The sequence below is a fragment of the Sciurus carolinensis genome, chromosome 2, assembly GCF_902686445.1.
Source record: "Sciurus carolinensis chromosome 2, mSciCar1.2, whole genome shotgun sequence".
Taxonomy (NCBI): Eukaryota; Metazoa; Chordata; class Mammalia; order Rodentia; family Sciuridae; genus Sciurus; species Sciurus carolinensis.
The window spans coordinates 53,950,955-53,971,767 of NC_062214.1; the positions used below are offsets into that span (position 1 = coordinate 53,950,955).

Genomic DNA, 20,813 nt, shown 5'->3' on the forward strand with positions numbered 1-20,813 from the left:
CTGAGGATTGAACCCAGTACCTCACACATGCTAGGCAAGCATATACCACTGAGCCACAACCTCAGCTCCTACAACTAAAAATATATTTAAAGAGAGAGAGAGAGAGAGAGAGAGAGTGAAAAGAAAAGAAAGAAGTGAACAACAAAAAGAATCATTTCTCTGGGCCTCACCTGTAATTCTGGGGACTGGGGAGACTGAGGCAAGAGGATTCCAAGTTTGAGGCCAGCCTCAGCAACTTAGCAAAACCTGTCTCAAAAAAAGACGGGCTGTAGCTCAGTGATAAAGCACCCCTGGGTTCCATCTCTAGGTACGAAAAAAATAAAAGGAATCATTTTTCTGGAACCATTGCTTTAATTGGCCCATCTATTTAGATTGGTAAGCTGGATTCCAGCTTTAATTCACAAAGTCTAGTTAGAATTTGTACTTAGGACTTAATGTCAGGCAAGTAAGTAAATCAAACAGCAGCAGGCTTTGATCAGAGGTCTCAGCCTGATGACTTCTTTAAGCCAAAAAAGAGAGAGAGTGTGGAATAGAATTCTTTTCTTGGAATCAGTCAAGAGTTTAGGTAGATGTGCTGGCATTTTGGTTTATCAAACAACTTAAAATATAATAGGCATGCTGCCAGAGCTAGGCTCTGTTGTGCGAGCACTGTGGTCTTTGCTGCTAGCAAGCAAACTTTTCCCCCTGTCATGGGCTTCAGATTTAAAGCAGTCTTTGCTTTCCTAGGATCCAGCTAATAATATTGAGTACTTAGAATGTACCAGACGCTCTGCTAAGTGCTTTATAATTTATAACAAACATTTACTTTCTCTCATTTTATAAATCTCAAAATAACATAACCTCCATTCTACAAAGGAGAGAAGTCAGGAGAAGTTCAGGGATTTGACCAGGATCTTCTAATGCATGTATGGCAGAACCAGACTTGAGGTATATTACTTTTATCACATCACCATGCTGAGAGTCATAAGCCAGTTATTTTACCTTTGTTAAGTCAAATGAGAATTCTTGATTGACTGCAGGTTTTTCCACCTCAGATTTTCTCAGATTAATAATAGTGAGATTCTCCACCAGATTTCCAAGCATTTTTTTAACCCTTTTTGAGGTTGAAAGAGTATTTACTTCAATTATGGAAGTGTCTCCTTAAATACATGAATATTCCATGCAAATAATTATGAATTATTAATGCTGCCTGGGGCTTCTCACTTTCTTAGGTTTTCATGGTGTCCCTGAGCACTTGAACCATTTAGCTGAATAGCAGCTTCTTAGTCACTATTGGAGTGTTCATCCTTTTTCATTAGATGTAGGTCTTTCCTTTCTCTTTGAGTCCTTGGGGTGTTTTGTTGTTGTTGTTGTTTGTTTAGTACTAGGGATTGAACCTAGTACTAAACGGGCATTTAAGTACTGAGCTACATCACCAACCCTTTTTATTTTTTATTTGTTTTTATTTTTTAGGGTACTGGGGACTGAACTCAGGCATTCAACCACTGAACCACCTCCCCAGCCCTGTTTTGTATTTTATTTAGAGACAGGGTCTGAGTTGCTTAGCACCTCGCTTTTGCTGAGGCTGGCTTTGAACTCTCTATCCTCCCGCCTCAGCCTCCCCAAGCACTGGGATTACAGGTGTGTACCACCACACCCAGCTATTTTGAGACAGGGTCTTAAGTTGCCAAGACTGTACTTAAATTTGTGATCTCCTATCTCAGTCTCCCAGGGAGCTGGGATTACATGAGTGTGGCCTGTGGATGTCCAACTTGAAAGATTCCTTCTTAATGGTTAATGTTCTGATATTACAGCTAAAATGTATTCCTTGTGACTTCAGGAAGTTTTTTCACAAATCCAATTCTCCCTTCCTTCCTCCTCCCTTGAAGTTTCCGTTCTCTTCCTGATTTTATAAACTCCTCTTGATTGTAAAACTAAAGAGCAGGACTTGAGAGTTCCCAGGATGTTTCTCTTCATCTCTGCAGCCCACGCAGATGGAGAACTGTGCAGAGGTCTACCAGGACAGACTTCACATCATCCTGCTCTACACAGCTCTGGTTTGTCAGTCCTCACTAGACTCATTTATGTCTAATTTAAATTTCTGCTTTTCCCTTTCTCTGTCATCCTCTATACTTCACATGTGTTTCAAGTCTGTGATCTGGTTTTCTTCATTTGTTTACTTTCTGTGTACTAACTTGCTCTCTTTGTGAGTTAACTCTTCTGTAAAATGGACATGGTACTAGTCTTTTCTACTTCAAAGCTATGTTGAGAATCAAGGGAGCATACATGTAAGTATTTTTAGAAAACAGGCAAAAAAGACTGAGTTATGAAAAGGTGTTAATTGTAATTAATTTCAGTTTAATGAGTACATACAAAAACATTAATATTTATGTTCTTAATTTCAAACTATTTTTGATTTTAAAACTTGGTGCAGTTTAATTTTTGTTTTGTTTTGGGAGTGGTTTTTTTGGTACCAGTGATTGAACCCAGGGGTGCTTAGCCACTGAGCCACGTCCCCGGTCCTCTTTTATATATTATTTAGAGACAGTGTCTCCCCAGGTTGCTTAAGACCTTGCTAAGTTGCTGAGGCTGGCTTTGAACTCAGGATTCTCCTGCCTCAGCTTCCTGAGAGGCTGGGATTATAGGCATGCACTACCACGCCTGGCTAGTTTAAATGTTTTGTTAGTACTAGTTATAATGGGATTTGCCATGTAGCTTTCATCCCCTTGGTCACCCTTTGATCATCCTGTGAATCTTCTCCCCATTTTCCACAGATGTCCTTGAATGTTGTAGAATCCTGGGAGGTTCATGAGTGAGCCCTGAATTTATGAACCTCATATACCTTGATATGAGGATACACTGTGAGCCTCTCCCTGTGGGATGGAAACCTTTGGTCTTCCCTTGTCATAGCACATACATAGGGACTAAGCAGTGAGCAGATAAGGTCCTCATGCTAAACTCAGAGCCTAGTGCTCCCTTGGACTAGCCACCCTTTCTACTATAACTCCTCTCCTACTCTCCCAGGGAAGCCCAGTCTTCTAGACAATCTTTTATAGCTGGCTGTGGAGCTGCTTTTTTCTCTAGGGTCTTCAGGGACCCCCTTTTCCTGTGCTGGGCTGACATTTCAAATGGTCCTGAGGGCTTCTGGAGCCAGTCTCAGGGCCGTGAACCTGGACTTGTGTTAGAAGAAGCTTGGCTCAGTATAAATAAATATGTAAGAACAGGTCACAGGGTCACCTGCAGGAGAGAAGTAAAACTCACAGTGCCTGCTCCCTCTCCTCCCTGAGAAATTGAAACCCAACTTCATGCTGAAATGGGATGGTAAAACAGGAGTGGGTATGAGAGTTTGGGGAGAACTGTACCTGCCCTCACAGCTTTGGGGACCTGAAGCCAGACTCCAGTGAGATATCTGGTTAAGTGACACTCAGCCTGTTTCCACCAGTAAGGGGAAACAAAATAATTTCCTTCAAACATTTAAGCAAGGAAGCACTCACTAAATATGAGTTTCCACTAATTTCTGCATCCATGGACCAGACAAAGGTAGGATGGGAGTGTGATGGATGCAAAGGGAATGATTATTATAGGAAGGTGATAAGAGCTATATCTGTACACCATGGGGATCTGTGACAAGAAAGCAGAGAGGTGTAAATGCCAGGGCAAGAATAATAATAGCAGGTGTCATTATTGAGTCAGAAAAAATAATTCTTCAAAATAATTGTAGTAAGATCTGTTATAGTCATACTGTTCAGTGTCCAGCAAGGGGCCCAGGGCTTGGCCTGCACCCCACTCTTCCATCAGTCTCTCCTTGTACTGTTTCTAATGAGAAGGTTAGCTCTCTTGGAAGCAGGGAATTTGTCTCCCCTCCTCCTATTGCTTTCATGGGGCTCTGAATATTGGTGTTCAGTAAATGTTTAAGCACAAATAAATGAATTATTATGGAGCACAATGTCTTCCCCTTCTAAGTGATGCCACTAATCCATAAGTTCTTTTCTTCAAATGGGAACAGCTCCTTAGGAGGACGAAAGTGCTGGGTCTGAGAGGGCAGGTTCTATAAGACTGCTGCTTCCTGCCACAAAATAATTATGTTTATGTAAAATTATTAAAATAAGGCGATGTTGTTATTTCTATTTTATACTTGAAGAAAGTGAAGTCCAATGAGGTCAAATGAGAGTGTAAACGGGTTTTGGTCCAGTGCTCTTTCCACTCTGACCCAGAGGTCTCTCTCCTGCCTATGGTCTGGGTGGGCCCTCCTTGGGGGTGGGACGGGGCCAGATGCTCCAAGAGGGAGGGGTGACGAGAATTAATTATGGAGCCCCTCTGGTGCCTGGCACTTGACTGGGTGGTGTAAAGAAGCCCGTGCTTCGAAGAGGGCTTCCTTACCCCACTTTTAGTCTCCTAGAGAAGCAGCTCAGGGGCTAAAGTCATCACTTGGTGGCTGAAAGCCAGCGGCCGTAGCGAGGGAGGCCCCAAAACTGGCTTGCAGGTGGGGCGGGAGGGCTGTAGGCTCAAGCCAGGACCCCTGGAGGAGGCGGCGCCCACCCCACCAAGAGCAGGTGCGGGGCGGGGCCTCCATGGGCGGCAGGGCGGGGCTCCTGTCGCAGCTCCGCCCTGGGCGCAGGTTTAAAAGCAGGGAAGGCGGGTCCGGAGAGCTGGCAGCCGGAGCGGACGGGCGAACAAGAGCTGTAGGCACTGCCATGGCCCGGCACGCGGTGGGCGCTCGGTGGCTCAGTGGCCTCCTGCTCTTCATGCTACTGGCTGCCGGTGTCGCCCCGCTCAACTGGGATATTCCGGAATCCCGCAGCCGAACAAGCAAGATCCGAGTGCACCCGCGGGGCAACCTCTGGGCCACCGGTAAGTATTAGGGGACCCCTAACCCTGCTCTAGCCCCGTTTTTTTCTCGACATTGTAGCCCCTCCTAGTGTCCGAGCACGTGGGGACACTAGAGGATCATCTAATTTAGTAGAGAACTTGTGTCTCGTACAGGTTAGTGACTTGGCTAAGATCACTTAGTAAGTTCAAGGCAGAGCTGGGATTGCATCCTAGATCCGACTGCTGACTGGTGTACTCCCCTTAGGCAAGACTGCCTAATCTTATAACCTCTGGTGTGTCTTTCTGCACATTCATCTTTAGACACCTCTTCATTCCCCACTTCTTTCCTGACCCTTTTCTGACCCTCCTCCAAGCAGGCAACACAACTGGCAGTTTCCCCCTGTCTTAAGCTATCCCACCTTCCTTCCAGCTGTGCTGTCATTATACCTGCTCAGGAAAAGCTGAGGTAGCAGACTTTGTCACCACCCAGATGTCTTTGTCTTTTCTCCTTGATGAGGAGAACGAAGGTTTCCTGTCTTCCTTCTAAGAGAAGTGAAAAGTGAGAAAGATGGGGAACTTTACCACTGGGGTAGGCTCCTCACTCCCTGACTTCCATGTACCTTGGCACCTCCTTTCTAGGTCACTTCATGGGCAAGAAGAGTCTGGAGTCCCCCCAAGCAGTCCCACTGGGGACAACTCCCCACACCTCCCCGAGGGACCAGAGACTGCTGCAGCTGAGTCATGATCTGCTCAGGATCCTACGACTAAAGAAAGCTCTGAGTATGAGCATCAGCAGCCCAGCACCCCAAACCCAGGTGAGCCAGTCCTCCATCCCAAAACCAAGAGGGTTTAGCCAAGGCCACCTGGGATCCAGCATAGAGGAATTACAACCCAGCATTGGGTGGATTTGCCCAGCCACGACATAATGGGTGTGAACTCAGAAAGCCAGGATTCCTGGTCCTCCCTGTGTCTCAAGGCTTAAAGGGGGCACATTCCAAAGAAAGGAAGCTGACCTTCCCAGGAAACCCCATGAAGCAAGAAGTAGGGAAAGAAGTCCCCCATCACCCAGCTTAAAATCACAAGCTAATACTATCTGGCCTCTTAGCAGAAGAAATCTTTTCCCCTAGTCTACATGGCTTTGCCCTACTCCAGATGTCCCCTACTACATAAGCCAAGTCTACATTCGCTGTGCCCTATGTGGACTTCTGGCCAGAGCTAGGACCCTGAGGACCAGAGAGGGAAAGAGAAGTCAGCAGCCAAGACAGAACTAGAACCTTGTTCACATTCACCAGTACTCTTGACATTCTAGACTGGATAATTCTTTGTTTTGGGTAGCCCTACATATTGTAGGATGTTTAGCCAATCTGTGTTTTCTACCCACTAGATGCCAGTAGCACCTTCCCTCTCCTCCCCAAGTTGTGACAAACAAATTGTCTTCAAGCCAGGTGTGGTGGCTTACATCTTTAGTCCTGGCAACTTGGTAGGTTGAGGCAGGAGGATCCCCTGAGCCCAGGAGTTTGAGGCAAGCCTGGATTTGTAAGAACCTGACCTTACAAATAAAATACAACAAAAATGCCTCCAGACATTGCCAAATGTCTCCTGGGGTGGGGCAAATCACTCTTGGTGGTAAACCAATGATCTATGTGGTTCAAGGTCCTAAAGCTAGAACTAACCCTAACCCTTAGTGGCTTGGGTAGCTGCCCCTCCATTTGCTGCTCTTGATGTTATCTCTAGTGTACACACCGTCCTTGGTACTATTGCCATATGCAGAAAGTTGTGTGATGTGGCAGAATGTGGGCTCTGGCAACTGCACTGGGCTCATAACCTCACTACTCAATGGCTACATAACCTTAGAAATGTCACTTACCTACTCTAAGGCTCACCTTCCTCATCCATAAAATGGAAACATTGCAGGCCCTCCTCCCATTAAATGAGGTCATTTAGGTCACATGTGCAGCATGGTGCTGGGCACACACAACATCCTCAGTGAGCAGGAGCACCAGTCTGTGAGCTCTCTGGCAGTACCTATGACTACCTCACTTTTGTGTCCCCCACTGTGCCTACCATGTAGTGTGTATATGTTGAAAGAAATGTGGGGGGTCATTCCCTAGAGAAGGTTCAGCCCCAGCCAACATCCCTGACTTCTGGATACACACAGCTCCTAATCCCTGGGGACCTCACATAATAAAGGCTAGGAACATGGGCTGGCTGATTCTGCAGGAAGACAATTATCGCCTCTAGGGCCATGGAATTTGAAGGCCTAAAACATGCAGACTAACTAGAGAATCCCTAGCTACTGAGCTGGGGGAACTTGAGTGAGGTCTGGCAGAGCTTGGGGTAGGGGAATAAGGAAACTGACACTGTCCCAGTGCCAGACACCATACTTGTACCTGACTTCCATGATCTCCTTTAATTATCATGATTTCCCTGGGCTATTCGGGTTGTATTCTGAGAAAAACCCACCTAACTCCTCTCAGGACTTTCAGAAAGAAAAATGCTAGGTGGGCCGCCTCAATTGAGAGCCCGTCTCTGCCCACAAACACCCAGCACTTAGGAATGGCAGCATGGCTTATATCATTTGCCCCTCTCCCCAGGTCATTTCTTCTCTTTGTTTTCCTTCAGTATAGGAGGCTGGTGGTACAAATACTGAAGAAGTGATGCCAGTAATGGGACAGACACAACGTGACTTAGAGTGTGCCCACCCAGGCAAGTTGTTGAATGGAACCCTAGTGGTGACCCCATCTAGATGTAAATCCAGAGCTTGAATCTGAGCTGAGTCGCCGGGAATATTGCAGATGCAAACACAACCTATGTTACTGCTGTTTTTCTTGCTTCTCTGATGAAGTTGTGAATAAAACCCTTCTCTTTATATAGAATGTTTGGTCCTCTCTTTCCAGGCACATTTAAGGAAAGGGAAGAGGAAGGGTGGGGTGTTCAGTGAACTGGGGCGGGCTCCAAAAAGCCGGGAACACCCCCGTGTTATAGCACCAGCCTGGCAGTAACTGAAGTCTTACTCCATTCATTCAGCAAGCAGGTACTCAATGCCCACTGTATGCCAGGTCTCCTTCCAGTTGCTGGGTTCTGCTCTCGCCTCTGCCACCTACTGGCGCAGGCAAAAGTCTCATCCGTTTCCTCGCTTGTAATGGGGGTGCCTACACTACACACACTACACCACCGAGCTTTACTTATTTCATTTCCACGCCAAGTTTCTAAGGGTATCCCTAACGCGTGGAGAGACAGCCTGGTGAGATTCCAGACCCCGCTGTCCGCCTGTTCTCGTCCCTGAACTTTACTTTAGGATTGCCAGAGTTAGCAAACAAAAATAAAGGACACCCGGTTAAATTCGAATTTAAGATTAAAAAATGTTTTTCGTATAAAATGTCCTAAAAGTTGCATGTACATACTCACGCAAAGAAATTCATTGTTTATCTGAAATTCCATTTTTTAACCGGATGGTCTTGTATTATTCCTGGCCTTGAGGTACGGACCGCCGTTTTCTGGGTTGCAAATACCTGGACCTAAAACGGACAGGTATTTGGTTCGTTCGACCCTGCTCAGAGCTGACATCGGGGAATCCTTGATCTTTCGTCCTTTTCCGGAAACTTTTCCCCAAAGATTTCCCAGCACATCCCAGCGAGGGTCGGGCGCATAGGCAAGTGAGCTGGAACATGGCAGGCCCCGCCCGCTACCGGGAGCCACGCCCTCTCCTCGCGAGAGGGCCGCAGCGGCCCGGCCTGGAGGCGGAAGTGGAGTACCGGAAGCGGCAGTTGCCATGGATCCCGCGGAGGACTGGCTTGTGGAATCCTTGCGCTTGTAAATCGTGAGGGGTTGGGAGCGGATCCTGGGCCTAAGAAGCGTCTTGTGGGTGGATGAGTGCGGGTGGAGGCACCTAGGGAATCCTGGTGTGCTATGGACACCGGGCTGGGTCGATGCGGAGGACTCCTGGGCCTTGCTATCTGGAAAATGGCTCGTTCCGCGGGCCAGTGGTGTGTTAAGCGCAGCAGTGCTTGTGAAGGATAGTTATAACAAAGGTGACCAGTTATTTCGCGCCAGCCTCTAAATTAAACCCAGAACACAGATTAATTTATTGAATCTTCACAACTTTGGGAAATTTCGGTGCCCTGGGAGTTCCGCAGATGAAAACCGAAGCTCAAGGGCCTGGTGATTGGCCTAGTCCCAGACACACAGGGTGTCAGATGGGAAATAAGACTCAGTCCCTTGTCTGCCTGACTCCAAAACCGGGTCCCTAACCACCAAATTCTGTTATCATCTTTGTCAGCTGTACAGTGCCACGCACCGTCTGATTGTGTCCCTATTGTGCAGGTACCAGGATTTCCATGCATTTGACCTCTCAGGAGCCACTCGAGTCCTTGAATGGATTGGTGACAAAGGTGATAAAACTTTCCTGGCCCTAAAATAGATGGAATCACATTTCTCAAGCTGAGATTCAGGGCTCAGCCAGAAGGACCCAGCCTTCTCATCTGAGGCCTGAGGACCTCTTGGTCACTTGTTGAAATTTGGTGCCCCATCAGCACTTACATTCCTTTTATTAAGATCCTCCATTCCCTCATACAAGGCTGCACACTGATGGTGAAGAAATTTGTCCTTGCTTTGGGAGATTCGGCAGGAGTTTATAGATCCAGCCATGGTGTACAGTCTTCCTAATGATTTGTCACAGGTGCTTCTTTTTTCCAGGAGTCTTTGTTGCTGGCTATGAGAGCCTGAAAAAAAATGAGATTCTTCATCTCATACTACCTCTCAGACTGTCTGTAAAGGAAAACCAGGTAATTTGAAATATAAATGTCAAGTATATATGTTGATTTTTATTTATTAAACACTTGAAAATTCCTGTACCTATCAGGTATTGTCCTGGATGCTGGAGAGAGAGAGAGAGAGAGAAAGAGAGAGAGAGAGAGACACACACACACACACACACATACACTGGTCATACCCTTATCATCTACTAGAGGGAGGCAAGGGTGAACAGAGATAAGTGCTATAGAATTTTATGTTATTTAAAGAGGGCTACTAGAATAGATTTAGGAAGCTATTAGGGTATGGAAAGTAGTTGAAGCCCTTAGAATCATTTAGATTGCCTAGAATGAATATGTACTATATAAGATTGAGAGGAGAAGACAGCTAAGGACAGAACCCCAGGAGACACTGTTAAAGGGATAGGTATAGGAATCTGAACCCACAAGGAATACTAAGAACAGTCTTTAATGTAGGAAGAGTCTCAGAAAAGGCCAGAATGCAAGAGAAGAGAACATGTCAAGGGAGTTGATAGGGCTGCGGTTGTTGCTCAGTGGTAAAGCACTTGCCTAGCACAGGTCAGGCCCTAGGTTCGATCCTCAACACCACATAAAAACAAATAAATAAAGGTTAAATTCTTTAAAAAAAAAAAAAAAAAAAAAAAAAGTCAACAGTTATGTAATGTTTGTATAGAATCATTCAGGTGAGGACTGAAGTTTGTTTATTAGATTGGCAATTGGGAAGCTCTTGGTGACCTCTGCCACAGCATTTTAATGATGGTCAGGGCCAAAGACTGAAATGGAGGAGGAAGTGGAGATGCAGTAACGGAAGAAATCAGAGCAATAACTAGTCAGAAACACACTTGAAAAGGGAGAATTTCCTAAAGCCAGAAGTGTTAGCAGAGTTACAAGCTGTGGAGAAGTATCTCTGAAAGAGGGAGAGAGTACAGATGTAGGAGTGAGGGAATAACAGGAAAAATCATCCTAACTTCCAGTGATAGAAAAAGAGCCTGCTTCCCCAAAATGGCAGTGGTATTCATAAAACAAGGAAGGGGTGAGGCGTGTAGTTAAATAACTGAAAGACCTTGTAAAAGCAGGAATTCGAGAATATGTGTTTCTGAATGTCTTACATTTGTTTGTTTATTTGTTTATGTATTTATTCATTCATTCATGCATGCATGCATGCAGTGCTGGGGATTGAACCCAGGGCCTTGTACATGTTAGGCAAGTGCTCTACCTCTCAGCTACACCCTTAGCCCTCTTAAATTCTTTAATAAAATAAGAAACCAAGTTATCTTACAGGGTAAACATGGCATGGAGTTAAGTTGAATGTTTAGAATAGATGACAAGGTAGACAGGAACCTATAAAGAGGTTATTAAGCCCAGGAGAGGCTGAATCCCAGGCAACTCTAACCCATTGTTTCTCACAGTAGCCTGAAGACACCTGTATCCAAGCTATTAGGGGTGCTGGCTAAAATGCAAATTCCTGGGCCCCTTCCCAGACTGACTGTATTAGAATTTCAAGAGGTAAAGCTCAGTAAAATGACATTTGTACTCACAAACCCTTAAGGCTAGGGAAGCTCTAGGGCAGCCTGACCTGTTCTGCCCAGTGAAAATTACTTACCCAGTGTACTTGATCTTCCCCATCTCCCACTCAAGCTCCAGCCAGGGGCTCACATTTCAACCTTGGTGAGAGACCTGATTTACCTCCCAACTCATCCCTGACTTTTCCTCTTTCCTCTGTGGCTGCCACCTTTCCCCCTTCCTTGGTTTCATAACATAAAGATAGTAGAGTTGATGGCTATGAGCATAAAGTTTGGTTAGACACAGCCGGACTCAGAACATAGGTGTGTTGAGATGGGCAGGGACAAAAGGAAGATGTAGTGTAGGCAGTTGAGACCCACATTTACAAATAGCAATACCCTGAGGCCCTGCAGGGAGAAGCATCTGTCTCCAGCTGAGTGACATCCTCGGCCTCCTGCCAGACTGAGATCTAGCTCCTTACCTAGAGAACATCTGAAGTGTTCCTTTGAAGAGCAGACTGTATCTGATTGGCCAACCATTTGTATTTTAGGGCTTATTCCCAGAAAGAGATTTCAAAGTGCGCCATGGAGGATTTTCAGACGGATCTGTCTTTGATCTAAAGTATGTGCCAGATACCAGGTATGGCCAGTTCTGTGACCCAGATCTTCCATTTCAGGATGGGATGATGGAAAATGCCCAGGGATGTCCTGCTTCTTTATTGCCACCTCCTCTCTAATTGCACACAGACATGTGAGTGTGCATACAGATCTAGAATATAAAACCATTATCTCCACACCTGTTTTGATTAATGTAACCAACAGGTCACTGGAGTTGCTCTAGGGACGAGATACAGGATAGAAGGATGCTCTTAATCTTGCAGAGAGTTAGTGGTTGATAGTTGGTATGACTAGCTCAGTTAGGGAAAGCTAAGAGTCTGTGGGTCAGTGCTCTGTTCAGGTTCTTCATTGGTGTCCTCTCTAGATACAGCCTGGGTTCAGTCTCATGGCTCTCTAATGAGCTGTAGACCAGTCCCTAAAGCAGAGCAAACTGCTCATCTGTTAAGTGAAGATGGCTGGTCTTGAGCCTGCAGTACAATTTTGTGTTATGGGGTATGGACAGATCCCAAGCCATGTGGAGTGGAAAGGTGAAAGCTGGCGGGGTTTGTGGAGGAGCTCCCCACTATCTCGACTAAGATTTTCTGTCTATCCTGAATAGGTTGCTGGTGACCAGTGGCCTTCCAGGTTGTTATCTGCGGGTGTGGCAGTTTGCAGAAGACAGTGGTGAGTGAAGGTTGAGGTTTACGCAAAGTATGTGACACACACTCCTGCCTCCTAGTCTCAGTCAGGAAATATGTAGACTCAGAGCTAGGGGCAAGAAAATAGATTATTTATTTTCATGGTGACAAAGACAAATTAGCAACCACAACATAGCAGACAAGCCCCAAACAAATCTTCCCTGAACTTACTCCAGGAATTGAGTTTACCCAACCCAGCCACAGGCGGAGCACCCAGAGAGCCATTAAGCAAGGCAGAGACCAGGGCAGAATTAGGGCTAATCAGAAGTGCTTTCCTCTTGGAGGAGGATGGGAGAGAGAAAGAGCTTACTTCTCTGTACAGCTTGTTAGTTCCCTCGGAAGGAAATACCTGATGAGCAAGGTTGACTGGCCAGTCTCCTGCTCAGAGAAGTCACCAGCTGTGGAGATTTGCAGGTCCCCTGTCAGGCAGTCACCAGAGCATGCCACCCTCTGACCTGACCAGTTACCTCCATCTGTCCTCCAATGTCCACCAACCTGAAAGTGTGCCCACCCCTGCTACCTCATTTGGAAGCGTCCCAAAAGTTGCCTGGTGACTGCTGGTCCCTCCCCAGGCTTCATAGCTACAGAAAAGCACTCTTGTGTTCATTGCTTCCTAAGGTCACTGGCCCTGTGGTCTTTCCTTATTCTTTTCCTTCTCACCTGTCCAATGCTATAGTTTCTACTTGTTCATATCACTTACTTGGCAGTTGTAGTGGTTTATTTTTTTAAATAATTTTATTGAGGTATATTTTACCTGTCATTGAATTCACCCATTTTGAGTGTACAGTTCAGTGATGTTTTTAGTAAATTTAACACATTTTACAGCCATCACTATAAATTGGTTTTAGAATACTTTCATGACCCCAGTAAGATCCATCATGGCATTTACTGTTAATCCCCATTCCCATATTATAAATTTGTCTTTTCTGGACATATCATATCAATGTTATCATACATGTGGTCTCATGCCTGGCATCTTTCTCTTAATATGATCCTTTTGAAGTTCATCCATTTTATAGCATGTGTCAGTAGTTTGTTCTTTTTTATGACTGAATAGTATTCCACTATATGAATGTATCAATTTTATCTACCAGTTCACAAGTTACTGGATCCAATTTTTGGCTATTGTGAATAATGTAGTTAAAAACATTAATGTCACAAATCTTCATGTGGACATATGTTTTCATTTCTCTTGGGTAGACACTTAAGAAAACTTGTCAGCTATTTTTCTAGAAGCCTTCGTGTTATCTTGTAAATTTTCCAAGGTCTGCTGTTGACCCATAGCCCCAAGGCTGATATTGTGAGCACATCCAGAACAAAGCTAATAGAGGCAGTAGTCACTAGACTCACAAGGCTGCTGTATATATCACCATGCAATTTTATTAGTTTATAATGAAAAACCAATTATCACTAAAATATTCTGTGGAATATTCTGTTTAATAACTAGCTTTGCCTAGAGAAGACATAGCCTAATCAGAGTTGGCATGATAAACGTAGTAAGAACAAGAGAAATCAGCTCTGAGATTTCCAAATTGCTTTTTCATAAGACAGACAACTTGTGAAGACATTGCTGTCTGGGCCCTTTGCTGTCCATGCCCCTGGAGCCATGACCTCTTCTTTTGGTTCTGGGGCTGTAGAAACTACTAAGTTGGATGAATACCGTGTCTAAGGGTTTTAACTGAATGTCACTTGCTCCTTCCCCTTGAACGCGGCATGGTGTCACACTCCTGTAATCCCAGCAACCTGGGAGGCTGAGACAGGAGGATCACAAGTTTGAGACCAGCCTTGGCAACATATGAGGCCCTAAGCAACTTAGCAAGACCCTATCTCAAAATAAAAAATAAAAAGAACTGGGGATGTGACTTAGTGATTAGGTGCCCCTGGGTTAAGTCTCCAGTACCCAAATAAAAAAGGAAGGGGAAGGGAGGGAGGGAGGGAGGGAGGAAGGAAGGAAGGAAGGGAGGGAGGGAGGGAGGGAGGGAGGAAGGAAGTTAGTTAGTTAAATATTCACTCTGATGATGTGACTTATTCTCTTCTGATGAACAGCCCCCTCTCATGGACACCACTTTCCTTTACATGTATTATAACACTTGCTCAGGATTGCAGGGCTGGGAACTGTTCGGATTCCTCAGATGCCTTTGCCTGCCTCTGCTGTGATGCTTTCTGTTTTGGTATAATTCTCAGAGACAACCTGTCTTTTACTTCCAAGTTCTTGGAGGTGCTTCACTGTCTTGCCTTCATTTGTAGTACTTTGTCTTTTCAGTTGGGGGCTAGTTTGGTGAATTTGCTGTAGATTTCCTAGGAGAGGTCACTGTACCACTGACTGGAGCAAGTGGCCTCATGGGATGGAAACCAAGGCCTGGTGCATGCTAGGCTAGCACTCCCCACAGAGCGACACCCCCAACCCCTTGTAATTTCTTTCTTACTATAATTATAAAGCAGTTTTCCAGTCAGGAGGCCCTCAAACCTTTGTTTTCCACTGAGTCTTTGAAATAGACCTTCCTCCCAGAGAGGAGAGATCATCCTGCTGCTCTGAGAACCATCCCCTGACTCAGAGCAGCAGGTCCTGGGAGAATTGCTTCCGGACTCCTCTGAGTCTGTGGAAGGGGAAGAAGGGGCCACATCAAATGGCCAGGAGAGTCAGACAGACTCTGGCTGGGTAGCTTGAACTGCAGCCTCATCAGCACTCCCCAGAGACAAACTCTGGCCCTAAGGCCCAGCTGTTGTGTCTGCTGCAAACCCCCACAGCTCCTGTGATGGGAACAGTTAAGTTCAACTAGTCTGGACTAAGTGCGCTGAGGCCTGTGGGCCCTGGGAGCAGTACTGGAGTGCCTGCTGAGTACTAACCCAGCTCAGATGGGTCCCTCTGCATGTCTTTTGTGGGAACCATCATGAGGGAACTCACAGCCACACATTTGCTTGAAGATTATCCTCCTCATATCTATTCTGCCCTCATCATTCTGATTTATAACTCTACTTCAGAATTGAAAAAATATACAGATCTTCATTTTCTTCAGAGAATGTGGGAACAGGGTTGGGCTATGGCTCAGTGGTAGAGAGCTTGTTTAGCATGTGCTAAGCCCTGGGTTCAATCCCAGTACCAGGAAAAAAAAAAAACACAATGGTACATACTTGTAATCCCAGCTACTTAATAGGCTGAGGCAAGAGTATTTCAAATTCAAGGCCAGCCTTCGCAACTTAGCAAGACCCTGTCTCAAAGTAAAAAGGGCTGGGGATGTCACTCAGTGGTAGAGTACCCCTGGGTTCAATCACCAATACTACAAGAAAAAAAAAGAGAAGCATCAAATGATACAGAATGCAGAGAAGAGAACTGGCTGCTAACCAAGCAGGTGGAAACAAATAAAACTAAAAGTTGTTTCTACTTGAGGCCTAGTATGTCTTTGTTGCATTTTTTTTTAAAATGTGGACTTTCTTGTTGTCTAATTTACATATTAAGTCAATGATATCTACAGTGTAACCTTTACTTGCTAGATTTTAACAAGTTGCTTCTCAGGTCATGGTATATTTTTGAGGAAATAATACTAGCTCATGAACTCTGTTACTTTTCACCAAAGGTGTAAGTGACATCAGTAGTGAATGTTCATTCCTTTTCCTCTATTTGTTCTCCACCAAACTATAAAAAGCAAGAGCTGATTGTGGAGTTTTAAGATGACTATAATGACTCATTATCTTCCATTTGCAAAAATAATTCATATGATAAGTTATAAAGAAATTAAAGTGATTCTGACAATTTCAAAAATGTAAATATAACCAAGTGTTTGTCTCAACGTTCTCACACTGTCAGTTCTCTTTCTTCCTTTTTTATGTTTTATTTTGAGACAAGGTCTCCCTAAGTTGCCAAGGCTAGCCTCAAACTTATGATCCTCTTACCTCAGCCTTCCAAGTTGCTGGGATAACAGGTATATGCCACTGTACCCAGTTTCCCTTTCTTCCTTGACTTTCTAAATGTTATGGATAAGATGACTGACTAGCCTGAGTCATGTAATTTTTCAAAATCTTCATTATCATTCTGGACTTTCACTTATTCCCTTTTCCTCCTAGATGTCATTAAGCCTGTCAGCACCATTGCTGTGCATGAAAAAGAGGGGAACTTCTGGCCTAGGGTGGCTGTCTTCTCCTCAGTGGCTCCTGGAGTCCTCCATGGGGCACGGCTTAGTGACCTGAAGATTGTGGATCTGGAATCCCAGAAGGTCACGTACAGCTCAGGTACTTTAGTGGTTTACTCATTGCTGGCTCCTCTGGCCAACATCTGGCCCTTAGCCTATCTCAGCACATTTGAAGCTTAATGCAAACCATCCATTCTGTATGCTGGAGAAACATGCCAAATAAGAGGCAGACCCTGGCCTTGAAGGGCTTCCATTCTGGGGTTGGGAGAGACAGTCCCAGGGACCAGCAACTGCCCAGTGGAGCAGACTATGGCAACATGAGTGGGAGGAGGAGAATGATTCCTTCTGCTTAGGACTAGTGTGACTAGCAAGCCCTGCCAAATTGCCAGGCCTGTCTGACTCTTCTTTGCCTTTGGTCTTCCAGGCATCAGTGACAGTGAGGAGCTGAGTAGCCTACAGGTCCTGGATGCAGACATCTTTGCTTTTTGCTGCACCTCTGGTCATCTGGGGATTGTTGATACCCGCCAGAAGTGGGCACCATTGGAGAATACCAGCCCCAACCTTGGGTCTGGAGAAGAGAGATGGTGTGCAGAAGTTAGGGGCATGGACCAAGGCCCAGGGTCCTGCATTGCAAGCCTTGGCTCAGAGGGGCAGCTCCGTCTCCTTGACACCCGGGATCTCTGCCATCCTATGAGTTCGGTCCAGTGCCCAGTGTCCACACCTAGCCCCAACCCAGAGCTACTGCGAGTGTCATGGGCCCCAGGCCTGGACAACTGCTTGGCCATTTCAGGTACTGCTGAACAGCCTCTCACATCTGTTGTTAGCTCTCTTTTCCTGAGGATGCTAGAGTGCTCAGAAAGAAAATTGCAGCCCCACAATAAATCTGGTTCCAAAAGACTCTGGCTTCAAAAGTTAGAAGTTGCCCAGGAGAATCCAAATGAACTCTCCAGGTTCCTCAGTGGCAGGCCCTTCCCTGCCCTGGCCTGTAAACTTCCATGCACAAGCAGCAGCCTCTGCAAGCTGGCTTGGATTCAGGTTTCTGGTCAGTTGAGAGAAGTGCAAGTAAAATGCTGGGACGGTCATGAGGCTGCACCAGAAAGGGGACAGGAGTTCAAGGATGCTTCTCAGCCTACTTGTGTTTTGAGTTGTGGAAGCCAGCCAGGTCAGGCTCCTGGGCCTGCTGTACTCTAGTTTCATGGAGTATGGGATGAGGGCAATAGATGCCAATGGGGAGGATCCACTGAGAGGGGAAGGGGTTGAAAGAAAAGCAGAGAACACAGGAAAGAAAGGTCCAGGACCCATAAAGAGCCAAAGAGAAGAACCAGGCTCTGTGGAGGGCACAGGAAGACAGCAGGATGGGGTGAGTGTAGATGTAGTTCGATTGTGGGAGACATGAAAGTGTTCCTCTCTAAAGGCTTCTGCTTCTTCCTTCAAGTAGGAGACAAGAACATCTGCTGAGAGGGACAAGCATGGGGGAGATTGGAATTTGGGACAAGTTAGAAAGGTTTGATAGACTCTTAAGCCTCCATTTCTTGGGGAAAATAATAGTACTTCAAATGGTTGTGAGGATTAAGAGATAGGACACGTCCAGGATCAGCCCTGGACCTGGTCCATAACAGGTGAACCACAGATTATGATGGCAACATGCTCAGGAAACATCCTTGGACAGCACTGGGGCAAAGGTCACATTCCCAGTGGTTGGCTTTTAAATGTCTTGTTACTGTGTGAGAACTCATCCTTAGGCTGTTTTGGTGCCATCAGGCAAATAACGGTTTTAGGGATTCAGGGTTGATTCTCTCTTTTCTATCTTTTTCTCAGGTTTTGATGGGACAGTTCAGGTCTATGATGTCACATCTTGGGATGGAATGGGGATCCAGGTGGAACCTCTCTTCACTCACAGAGGTCACATCTTCCTCAATGAAAACAAGATGGACACTGCTCCACAGGTCACCACCCATACCTGGCACCCCTGCAAACCCAGGACTTTGTTATCAGCAGCAAGCGATGCCTCCCTGCATGTGTGGGACTGGGTGGACCTTCGTGCTTCCTGCTGACACCAACATCTTCCTGCCTGGCCTTTAGGAAGAAAGAGAGGGAGCTGCTGAAGTGGCAGGGGCACTGATTCAGTTCTTGAGTGCTTCAGATCCCTGGTACCAGCTGTATGACCTTGGCAAGTCAGACTGTCTCTGGCCCCCAGTTTTCTTTTCTGTGAAATGAGGATAGAAATAACTACCTTGCTGGGCCTGGGGGTGCACACCTGTAATCCTAGCTGCCTGGGAGCTGAGGCAGTAGGAAACAAGTTCAAAGCCAGCCTTAGCAACTTAGTGAAGCCCTAAGCAACTTGATGAGATACTGTCTCAAAGTAAAAAATAAAAAGGGTTGGAGATGTGGTTCAGTGGTTAAGCTCCTCTAGGTTCAATCCCTGGTGCCAAAGAAGAAAAAGAAGGAACTACCTTGCAGCATTGTTGGGAAGATTAGAAGTAATATAAAGAATAGTTTTTGTAGGACACATGGCACAGTAAATTAGCTGGTAGCCACTGTTAGATCTGAGGACTCCACTTTCCCTAGTGTGAAGCAGCAGGGTTTTGTCCCTGTCTTCTTCACAGTATCAGAGTAAGAATCAGAAGAGCTTGTGCTATCAACCCCAGTAACAAGACAAGATTGTGCCATTTCTTGCCTATCAAATTGCCAGATGTTAAACCCTTACTGCTTTGAGCAGCTGATGGAGGTCTTGTGATACTCTGTGAAGGATGCAGAGGAGAGGCAGGGTCTTCCCTGCTGTGTTGTACTTTGTGCATTTGAGTCAGAGGGTATACATCCAGTCCCCTATTAAAGGACAGTTACATTTTCCTCATCTTTTGCTATTGTCTGATGAACAGCTTTTGTTCCCATGAACAATATGTCTGTAGGATACATTAAAATAAAATTGCTGAGGTAGAAGATATATGCAACTTTAGGTTTTATAAACACTGCCAAGGTGCTCTTCTTACAGATTGTATCATTTTCTACTCCCAAGAACAGGGTTGCCTCTCTCCCTCCTCCTTGCTAACAAAGCCTACTTAGTGGCTTTTCACCTTTGCCAATCTGATGAGTGAAAAGTCATTACTCATAGCTGTAGTTTGCATAGTTATCTCCTAAGTGAGAGGTTGGAACTCTTCATAAACTTAAAAGTTTGGGGGCAGCGGGGCATGGTGGTGCATGCCTGTAATCCCAGTGACTTGAAAGGCTGAGGCAGTAGGATCACGAGTTCAAAGCCAGACTTAACAACTTAGCAAGACCCTGTCTCTAAATAAAAAATGTGGCTCAGTGGTTAAGACTACTGGGTTTAATCCCTGGTACTAAAAATAAATAAATAAATAAGTTTTCAAGCAAATATTTCTAAAGCCAGAGTAGGAAAATAGGTGTTGGTGCTCAGCACCAACCACAACACTAGGAAATTCAAACAGATCCTGAGCTGTCCTCCTCTTGGTCCTCCCTGGAACACAGCCTGCTCTATATGCCTGTCCCCCAGGGGAATAGACCTGAGGGGCATTTCCTTTTGGGGGCTCCACAAGCATTTCCATTTAGGGACCATAGCAAATATTAAAGTTACATGTATCTCCCTGTTATACATGATTTCTCACTTTAATTTATTAAAGGATCTTTTTTTTTTTTTTTTTTTTTTTTTTTTTTAGGAATTTTGCTTTTGAAGTTACTTGATTATTTTACAATTTGGACTTTGTTTTTGTGTGTGTATGTGTCACTGGGAATGAAACCCAAGGCCTGGCTTAGGCTAGGCAAGCACCTCTCTTCCTCTGCTTATAAGGCCACCAGTCCTATTAGAATCTTATTCTTATGGCCTCATTTAACCTTATTACCTCCATAAAACCCTATCTCCAAATACAGTCACATTGAGAGTTGGATCTTCAACATACCCATTTAGGTGAGGGGAGCACAACTCAGTCCATAGCACTGGGAATTTTTTTTCTCTGCAGTAGTACAGATTGAACCTGGGGCCTCACACATGCCAGGCAAGTGCTCTTCCACTGAACTACTTAACCAACCCTCTAACAGGTATTTTTAAAAGAAATGTGTGTGTGTGTGTGTGTGTGTGTGTGTGTGTGTTTTCTTTTTTCTTTTTTGAGACAGGGTCTTGTTATGTTACCCAGGCTATCCTCCAACTTGGGAACTCAAGTGAACTTCCTACCTCAACCTCCTAAGTAGCTCCGACTATAGGCATGTGCCACCATGTCCAGTTTAGAAATGATTTTTTTGATTACTTAATTTAACAATAAAGCCGATGGAGTGTTACATTTTGGGGACATTTAAACTTTTAAATTTCAAGATGTG

The 20,813-nt window shown here is 45.2% G+C and overlaps 2 protein-coding genes across 3 annotated transcripts; both read left to right on the top strand.

The window, feature by feature from the left end:
* The first annotated feature begins 2,544 nt into the window (after positions 1-2,544).
* On the top strand, positions 2,545-7,659 carry Nmb (neuromedin B). Of its 2 annotated transcripts, none has more exons than XM_047542285.1 (3): positions 2,545-4,830; positions 5,428-5,603; positions 7,411-7,659. In XM_047542285.1, the coding sequence occupies exons 1-3, from the start codon at positions 4,551-4,553 to the stop codon at positions 7,444-7,446; spliced, it is 492 nt and encodes a 163-aa protein (XP_047398241.1). In that variant the 5' UTR covers positions 2,545-4,550; the 3' UTR covers positions 7,447-7,659. The 2 variants fall into 2 exon arrangements, with proteins under 2 accessions (XP_047398241.1, XP_047398240.1); XM_047542284.1 differs by having other exon boundaries at positions 7,416-7,659.
* An 875-nt stretch (positions 7,660-8,534) lies between these two features.
* Positions 8,535-20,149, top strand: Wdr73 (WD repeat domain 73). The gene is made up of 8 exons (XM_047541940.1): positions 8,535-8,601; positions 9,112-9,179; positions 9,484-9,572; positions 11,614-11,702; positions 12,279-12,343; positions 16,420-16,584; positions 16,909-17,274; positions 18,303-20,149. The coding sequence occupies exons 1-8, from the start codon at positions 8,561-8,563 to the stop codon at positions 18,536-18,538; spliced, it is 1,119 nt and encodes a 372-aa protein (XP_047397896.1). The 5' UTR covers positions 8,535-8,560; the 3' UTR covers positions 18,539-20,149.
* The last annotated feature ends 664 nt before the right edge of the window (positions 20,150-20,813 follow it).

Bases quoted from the DNA above. Each gene is read 5' to 3' on its own strand.
- Nmb (XM_047542284.1), top strand. From the start codon at position 4,551: ATGGGCGGCAGGGCGGGGCTCCTGTCGCAGCTCCGCCCTGGGCGCAGG. The intron at 4,831-5,427 runs GTAAGTATTAGG...CCTCCTTTCTAG, and splicing joins GGGCAACCTCTGGGCCACCG to GTCACTTCATGGGCAAGAAG. The intron at 5,604-7,415 runs GTGAGCCAGTCC...CCTTCAGTATAG, and splicing joins GCCCAGCACCCCAAACCCAG to GAGGCTGGTGGTACAAATAC.
- Wdr73 (XM_047541940.1), top strand. From the start codon at position 8,561: ATGGATCCCGCGGAGGACTGGCTTGTGGAATCCTTGCGCTT. The intron at 8,602-9,111 runs GTAAATCGTGAG...CCTATTGTGCAG, and splicing joins CTTGTGGAATCCTTGCGCTT to GTACCAGGATTTCCATGCAT. The intron at 17,275-18,302 runs GTACTGCTGAAC...TCTTTTTCTCAG, and splicing joins CAACTGCTTGGCCATTTCAG to GTTTTGATGGGACAGTTCAG.